The sequence below is a fragment of the Otolemur garnettii genome, unplaced genomic scaffold (assembly GCF_000181295.1).
Source record: "Otolemur garnettii isolate 467f Iridium unplaced genomic scaffold, OtoGar3 scaffold00100, whole genome shotgun sequence".
Classification (NCBI taxonomy): domain Eukaryota; kingdom Metazoa; phylum Chordata; class Mammalia; order Primates; family Galagidae; genus Otolemur; species Otolemur garnettii.
The window spans coordinates 5,746,654-5,755,254 of record NW_003852495.1 but is presented as its reverse complement, the minus strand read 5'-3'; the positions used below and the strand labels follow the sequence as shown (position 1 = coordinate 5,755,254).

General features: G+C 53.8%; 1 protein-coding gene across 1 annotated transcript; it reads right to left on the bottom strand.

The window, feature by feature from the left end:
* Nucleotides 1-1,582: 1,582 nt before the first annotated feature.
* KIRREL2 (kirre like nephrin family adhesion molecule 2) lies at nt 1,583-8,492 on the bottom strand. Its single transcript, XM_012809085.2, has 16 exons — nt 8,414-8,492; nt 8,081-8,230; nt 7,118-7,267; nt 6,812-6,972; nt 6,268-6,418; nt 5,836-5,941; nt 5,586-5,734; nt 5,242-5,369; nt 5,026-5,158; nt 4,640-4,740; nt 4,278-4,497; nt 3,711-3,821; nt 3,342-3,442; nt 2,949-3,014; nt 1,924-1,962; nt 1,583-1,654 (listed from the first exon to the last, which is right to left on the bottom strand). Exons 1-16 carry the CDS (start codon nt 8,490-8,492, stop codon nt 1,583-1,585), a joined length of 1,917 nt encoding a protein of 638 aa, XP_012664539.2.
* Nucleotides 8,493-8,601: the final 109 nt, after the last annotated feature.

Sequence of the window (8,601 nt, the reverse complement as noted above, 5' to 3'; positions counted from 1 at the left end):
GCTCTGCGCAGAGTGGAGCGGATCAGGGACCCCGGGTGGGAGCCTGCGCCAAGCCCTCTGCACCTTGAGATTCCAGGAGTCCCACCCCAGGCAAGAGCCCAGCCAGGAGTCTGGGTCATGGGTTCCACGTTGTGGATTTTGAGTCCGCCCTCAGGACTCTCGCCCCCAGCTCTCTCCTCCCCTCAGACCCAGACACTCACAATCAGCATTGTGCTTTGTTCTACCCTCGGGACTCCAACACCACAGATTTCTCTCTACACTAATAAATCCCTCTCTTGAAGTCCCCTCCAAAATTTCCCCCAATAAAGAAGGCAGCAGTTGAGACTCTGCATCCCCTCCTCTTTCTCAGGGACTCTGGGCCCCAGGCTCCTTGTGGCACAGGACTGGAGACCAAGCTCTGAGCGCTATCTCCCTAAGGCACGGGAGCTCAGTCTCCCTGTCCTACTTCCCAAAGGTCCAGGCATCTGGACATTTAAATCCTAGCTCAAAGATCCAGGAACCAAAGCCCCCAAGCCATTTCTTTAAGGACGACCTGAGTAAGGTCCTGATGGACACATCAAGGACCCTGCAGCTCAGGACCAGGGGATTTCTATTTTCTCCATCCCTCATCTCCCCTTCCCCTTTCTCTCCTTTAGGGCTTACTTTGTTTTCTCTCAAGTGAGAGTGTACAATTCTGTATTCTGCAGGCCAACTGGGGCAGTCCGGTCACAGGTGCATCTCTGTGGACATCTATGGGTGTGTATATATGCCTGTGCATGTCTGTGTCCATTCGTGTTTACAACTGTGTGTGTGCATCTATGTGTTTGTTTGTATAAATGTATATTAAAAGAGCCTGGAGTGCTAAACAGGTAGTGAAGGCTGAGAGGTGATGTATGGTTTTGCTCCTATAGCCACCTCATAGGTAGGGTAGAGGAAGGACCTTGAGACACATTCAATAGACTCCTTCCCTGATGGAAGGTAATGGCAGGAGAATCCCTAAGGCACATTTGCCTTTTTGACTTTTTTAATTAAACATAAATATTCTTGGCCCCAGGTTCCCCTTTACCTCCAAAAGTGATTGTTCTCACCTGTTCCCACTCCTTGGGCCCAGGTCTTTCTGAGTCTTTAAGGAAAGTAGAAGGAATCAAGATGGTGCCTTCTTGGGTTCCCAGGGAATGAAAGGCCATCTCAGCTGCACTTTCATTGGCCAAGCAAAGTGCCCGTCAGGGAGCACCAAGACAGGGAGGAGCCTGGTCTACCCTCCATCTTGAGGTGCCCTGGGCTCTCTTTCTTCTCAATGCAGGTGGTCATCTTGAAATATCTTCTTTCGGTGTCTAGAAACAACTTTAATACCTGCCCCTAACTTCCATCATCCTCTGTTCCCATCCTTCTACAAAGGGGCTATCTGTCACCTTGAAGCTCTTTTACACAGGAGAATAGATGGTCATAGTAACTTGCTCCCACTTGGGGCATCCCCTTTGGCTGAGCTGACTGTACATTAATGATTCTGGCAATTGTAACGATATTTCTCCCTCCCAGTGTTCAGTTTTGAAGGGATAAGATCACCAACTTGTTCTGGTTCCTTAGAAACCAGGACAACCCATTACAACAAGTTAAAGATCCCAGGACCCTTCAGTTGGAGAGATGTCACACATGAGTCTGCAGACGTTGGTGGCTGGGTGTGGAGAAGCCAGCATACGGGAAGGGGGGAGTCCCAGGGGCCAGATCTGGGGGTCCAAAGGATGTGGGTTTGATGTAGCTGGTAAAAACTCGAGGATGGGGTGTGGTGAGGTAGCCTGCCCGGGCTCTGTACAATCTGCAGGGGGGGACCATGCCCAGGTGTGGGTTGAAGTCATAGTATATAGGGGTCTCTGCAGGCCCATGGGGGGAGGGTGGTGGCAGAAAGAGTCCTCCTCCAGGGGCTTCACCAAGGCTCAGGCTCACGCTGACCCCTCGGACCTTGTAGTAACCGTTGGTTGGGTCCTGAGGGGACAAATAGGACTTGTAAGGTATATGAGGGTACAGGGGAGTAAGGTTACCAATGGAGAGACACACCAAAATACAGCCAGACCTAGAGAGAAGCAAAAAGAAACAGAAGCTGGTGTAGACACAGAGACACAGACAAACACACAGACAAGCAGAGAGACAAAGTGAGAAGAACAGTGATGAGGGACAAAGGGACAGAGGAGAAAAGCAGAGAAAGGCAGAGACAGAGAGATAGGCCTGCTAAGAGTGGCAGTGTGGGAGGAAGATGCAGAGAGAATAGGAGTCATTCATCTGTCCAACAGCCCTTAGGTGTCATGCCTGGTGCTACTGCTGGAGACATGCCCCTGGGAAAGACTTGGACTCTGTTCTCATGGAGATCCCAGGCCAAGGGCAAAAGAACATGTCACCAGACAAAGCCCAGAGGTGTCAGGGCTGTGAGTGGGGAAAACACAGACAGAATGATTGGCAGTGATGAGAGAAGGATGGGTTTCTGAGAACAAGAGATGTCTGAGCTGAGACCAGAAGAGCAAAGGAGGAAATGCATAGACGTGGGAAGAAAGGTGGGAGGGTTTCTCTATAGAGAGAAGGACTCTGGGTAGAGTCAATAGGGCTGTCTTAAGATGGGACCCCAAAGGAAGGACAGGTTTGGGGAGATGGGAGGCCAGTATAGGATGTGGTGGGGGCAAGGGAGCTGTGAGGAGGCAACCAGGGAGTGGCATCCAGGAGGCTGAAACATGACCATGATGGGGAAGGCACAGGCAGAGTGAACCCTGGTCTGGGGCTCAAAGCAGAGGACATGTATTCAGGCATAATCAACAGACATGAGGAGTGAGGCTGTGGAGGTAGGTGAGATGACCACAGAGGCAGAAGGAGGGGACTAAGTAGATGGGCCCCAGCTCTGGGGCCAACAGAAAAAAATGAGGGGACAGAGTGGGAGAAAGTTGGAGACACAGTGCAGGTGGCCCTTCCCTCTCAACACTCACCTTGGTCTCCAGAACCCCTTCCTCATCTAGAGCCAGGTCACTGTGGTTGGTGTGCACAATGGGACCCTGGGGTTGGAAACTTAGTGAGAGGGAGTGGTCAAAGCATCCTCTTGCCCCAGAGCCAGCTCCCCTCCCCCTTCCCCCAAGGACTTTCAACCTGCCAGGGAAGCCAGGAAGGACTAAGAGTACCTGGGAACTAAGAACTGGACTCATCACCACAAGAGGACCCTGTGGGACATAGTGGTTCCAGGGAATAACTGGGTTAGGGGCACATGTGGACATGGCGGTATTTGGGTCTAGGGTCCCCTTAGGACCGTGGTCCTATTTGAGTTTCCAGGTCCGCTCAAGACTGGGTTATTATTTGGGTCTACTGGCACTGTTCTGGCATCATACCTGGTCTTCACCACTGCCTGTTTCCTCCTCGGGGCCTCGAGAACTGGAGCCATCACTGCTTCCCGGGATTCGCACCAGGTTCTTTTGCTCTGAGAAAGAGCCTGAGGCCGGGAAGTGAGGGGTGGCGTCATGGTTTGTGGTGACCAATAAGTGGGAAGAGAGAGGACTAGGCAGATCAGCTAGGGAGGTGGGAGCCCTGAGGAGACCCAATTAGGGCTTGAGGAGGGAATGAGAGCCTTAAGGTGAGCCAGGCCTGAGCAGAGCTAGAGATGGACTCAGGCCAGGTCCTAAGGCCAGGCTGAGACACTGGGGGTGTGTGTGTGTGAAGATGGGGGTTTGGGGGGTGGTGGACAGGAGGAGAGCTTAGGCACTGACTTTTGCTGTAGCGCCAGCAGCAGAGGACCACCCCAGTGATGACCATGAGGAGAGTCGTGGCAGCTGCAGCCACTCCAGCCGCAATTCGCACAGTGGGCAGTAAGTCTGCAGGGAGTAGAGGGGGCATCCTGAGAAGGAACTGGGGAATGGGGGGCTCAGGGCTTGGGTTTGGGATCCCTGGGTTTGCCAAGTTTGAAGAATCCCAAGGTTTGTAGTCCCCCAGTTTGGGGTGTAAGGACCCATGAATTTGGGGTTTCACAAGTTGGAGAGTACCGAGTTTAAACTCCTTGGCTGGGAGTCTTAGAGTTTGAGTTCGTACTTTGCAGTTAATTACCCAGTTTCTTTCCTTGGGGCACCTATGTGTGAGAGCTCTTTCAGTTTAGGAGTCTGTATTTGAGAAATTTATACGGTTGGGGTCTTGGGATTCAATGAACCCATAGTTTTCAAGCCCCCCTGGTTTGGGAGTTTCTGGATTTGCAGGGCTGAAGGTTTGGTAGCATATAGTTTGGGAACCCCTACACACGTAGGGTCCAGCATTTCCATCTTTGAGCTGAGTCTCACCTCTTCGGCCCAGGCTGACTCTGGTGCCCCCCTCACCCAAACGGTTCCTGGCGCTGCAGTTAAAGCTTCCGCTAAAGTCAGATTCCTGGGTAGCGGAAATGTGTAGCACAGAGATCAGGCTGGGACCCTGTCCCCTGTGGCCTTCCGGGTATGGGAATGTCTCCACCAGGAATCGGCCCTGAGACCCCGAGGCCAGGAAGCCCTCATCCCAAGACCAGACCTGGGGGCACAAAGGAGGGAGGGCAAGAAGAAGCGTGTGGGATGTCGGGAAAGCCAGAGATGATCATAGCAGTTTTGGGGGTCCAGGTGAGAGGGCAGGGATAATGTCTGGATGGGTCACGATTGGGGCGACATTTTCTTACCACAGCTTCTGGGACAGGGGAGGCGAAAACTAGACATTGGAGGCGGGCAGGGCCGCTTAGGAAGGCAGGTGCTGAGTGCAGGGCGGTCACTACCGGGGGAGCTGGGATGGAGATGGAGGATCACTGGGAGGAGAATTCTCCCCTCCCCAAAAGCCATTCTCAACAGAGAGGGGCCAGCCTTGGGCATTCTGGCTAACTCCCAGGCCACGCTCCTCACCGACCTCTGATCCCTCAAAGCCTCGCTTTCAAGAGGTCGGGCTCCAATCACCAGGCCCTATGGGATCTAAAGCTCCTTTCGAGGCCCTCCCACTCCCTTAGACCTCGCCCTCTCTGTCCACTCCCCATCCTACGTCCCGCCAGGTCATCTAGGAAGCCCGCTTTCTCACCGTTCACAGTCAAGCTAGCTTCTGCGGTGCCACCGCCCAGGCCTGACAGTCCCGGCTCAGACCTGCACACATAGTCGCCTGCATCCTCGGGCCCCACCGACAGCAGACGTAGCATGGGCCCGGAGCCCAGCACCTGGGACAGGGAAAGGGGTTCAGGGCTGGACCTTGAGAGGAAGCCAGGTCCACCGCCAGCCACCGCCACTGACAGGGCTTCACCTGCGAGCCACCGCGGCGGGTCCAGGTTACCCGTGGGGGCGGGTTCCCGCGCCAGGAACAGCTGAAGGAGGCGTCTCCTCCCACGTCCACGGATACTGGCTCCGGCTTTACCTGCAGAATCGGCCCAACTGGAGGAGGGAGAGGATGGGGTCACATAACGGGGCGGAATGAAACCCCTAACCCAGGATCAGCCCCTCAGTAACCTTGCACTTCGGGGGCCCAAGGTTACAACACTCAGCCTACTCCTTTTGGCACGCCCACCCACCTAGGCCCTGCGTCCTCGCCCCAAGCCCGTCGCAGCCACGCCCCACATTGGCCACACCCACAGCCCCATCGCTGCTCACACAGCACATCCAGCGCGGTGCTGCGGTTGGCACTACCCACGGCGTTGCTGACCTCGCAGGACACTGGCTCAGTCAGGAACGAGGCGTCTGCCATGACCTCCAACATTGGCCCGCGGGCCCCAAGCACCGGGGAGCCCCCTTTTGCCCATCTGAGGAGGTAGTGGCGTCGTTAGTGTTTCCTCTACTCTCTGGCACATCTATTAGGTCCCAACCCTCCCTCAGCCCTCTGAGAGCTGGTCTTTGTCCTCACCTGTAGCCGGTGACAGGAGGTTGAGCAGTAGCCTGGCACAGGAAAGTGACTTTCTCTCCTTCCTGCACAGTCTGTGGTTCAGCAGACAGAGTCACCTCTGGGGGGTCTTTTGGGGTGGGACAATGGTCATCCTGGGCAAGGACCATGAATACCTGCACTGCTGTCCTGGGCACCCCGTGCCTACTCCCTCCATTCCAGGACTTTGGGTCCCTAGCGCCCTCTTGCCTTTGAGTTAGGAGTCTGGGCTTCCAGTTCCCAGTTCCCCTAAGTACCCTAACATATCCTAATGTAGCAGCCTCTGTTCTTTCCTGCTCTCTTAGATCCAGGAGTCCAGGCCCAGCTTCCTCTTTCCCCAGGGACCACAGTCCCCTCCTTCCTTTTACCCAGAAGTCCAGGTCCCTACCTCTCTTTCCCAAGGTCAGTGGCACTTACACTGCAAGCTCAATGTAATAGCTGTGTCCGTCCCTACAGGCAGGGCCTGGCTCTGAGCTCGGCAGACTAAAGTGGCTCCATCATCATGTCTGGAAGGAGTCAAGGATAAGGTACTCTCCACTAACCCAGTGGTCCCTTCTTTCAACAGGGTCTGGAAGTATGGATAATAACAATGAGTTTATTTACCCATATAGAGCGCTCACTATGTGTCAAGCACTCTTCTAGGCTTTCCTAGTATTACTTTATTTAATCCTCACAATTACCCTATCAGGTGCATACTACCAAAATCCTCATTGAGGATAAGGAAATGAGGGATTAAATAATGTACTCAAGATCAATCAACTAGCAAGTGGCTGAGCCTTGATTTGAACCCACGTAGTTTGGCCCTGGAATCTTTACCTTGAATTGCATTCCAAGGGAGTCCAACCCTTGAATCCCTGCCCTTCCATGCCCTCTTCTCTCCTAGATGAGCCTATGGTTAGAGTGGCCCCCCCCCCCAGTTTCCCTGAATGGGAAAGGGCTTCGACAGGGATTTGAATCTGACCTGGTGGAAGGTGGTCCCATCCAACTGGACCCCATCTCGGAACCACAGCAGCTCAGGGACAGGGCGGGCATCCCCATGGCTTCGACAAGTCAGGTTTGCAGGAACTCCAGCAACCAGAGACACAGAGGGGCCTCCCAGCACCTGGGGGGCTTCTGGGGGAACTGCAGGGCAGAACTATGGTCAGAGCTGGATCCTGGGCTGAGACACTAATCTTCTCAGTTCCATTGGGTTTCCTTGACTCTGATACTTTCAGCTAGTACTGGCTACCCCGCTGACTCCCAGGAGACAAGTAGCCTGGGTCCTCACCCAGTACATGCAGTTGGGCTGGTCGAGAGCGCAGTCCTGCTTGTGTAGCCTGACATTCATACAACGCTTCATCCTCTAGCTCCACAGGCTTAATGTGGAGATCATGGTGGCCACTGACTGCATTCCCTGATATCCAGTACCGGGACCACCCTGGAGTCAGGAAAGATGGAGTCACATCACAGTTTTGTGTTCCTGGCCTCAGGTCGCTGTCCCCAGATGTCTCATATCAGCAATTGGCCCATACACTCCCAGCTAAGACACTATTAAAAAGTGTGTGCTGGTCAAGGCTGGTGGGTTTGAATCCAGCCCAGGCCAGCTAAACAACAATAACAACTGCGACAGAAAAAATAGCCAGGCATTGTGGTGGTGCCTGTAGTCCCAACTACTTGGGAGGCTGAGGCAAGAAAATCGGTTAAGCCCAGGAGTTTGAGGTTGCTGTGAGCCATGACACCACAGCACTCTACCGAGGGCAATGTAGTGAGACTCTGTCTCAAAAGGAAAAAAAGAAAAAGAAAAAAAAAGTGTATGCTGGGCCCAAAGAAACGCCTGCTCCCTGCTAATTCAGAGTTATTCAGATGTGGAGGCTATAAAGTCAGAAAGGAAAGCAAGATGATTGCCATGAAAGTTAGGTGAGATACTACTTCTGTGGTGAGGAAGAGGAGGGCTGTGGCAGAGGAAGGGAATAAAGAGGGCATCTGGGAGGGTAGCGAGTGACCATTTGGCTACATAGGATGTTTACTGAACTTTTCTGCATTTACACACTATTTTACAGTATAAGAATCCCAAACTCTGTGGGTGACCCCCAAAGAAGCAGCTCAAAAGTCAGGACTCTCAAATGTTTACCCAAGCCCATCAATTTCCCAAACTTAAAAATGTCAAAATAGAAACTTCAGATACAGCCCAAGCCCAGCAGCCCCTCCTTAGAGCCAGCCCCTCCCTGAGTAGAGAGAAGTGCCTTCTCACCTGGCAGGTCCCTTTCGCCCCCTAGAGCCAGCCCGTCCTTAGTCCACTGAACTAGTCCCCAGTAGGCCCCCAGAGCGCAAGGCAGCCGGGCCTCCTCCCCCAGCAGCACCACCAGGTCCTCCGGCTGTTGCAGGAAATGGGGCGATGTTCCTAGGAGAATGGGGAGAAGCAGGGTCGTGCTTAGCACATTCAAGAACTCCCTCATTCAAGACCGGGAGTCCAGTTCCCCATCCCCTTTTCCCTTAAGCTCAGAAGCCTCCAGCCCCTTTTCTCTAGTAAAGTAGCAGCCAGAACCCCCCACACCCATATTCATCCGCTCCCCTCTACCAGTACCTGCACACCCTCTGAAGCAGAAGAGGAGGATGAGCAGGGCAGGGACCAGCATCCTGAGTATGTGTCTCCCAAGGTCCATGAGATTTGCTGTTCCAGTGGCTTTTCTGCCAACTTCTTCCTCAGAAGCACGCCTCCCACCACCCTGGCCCGGAACTCCCTTTGCACTCGACTTGGTCCCAGGCTAGAAG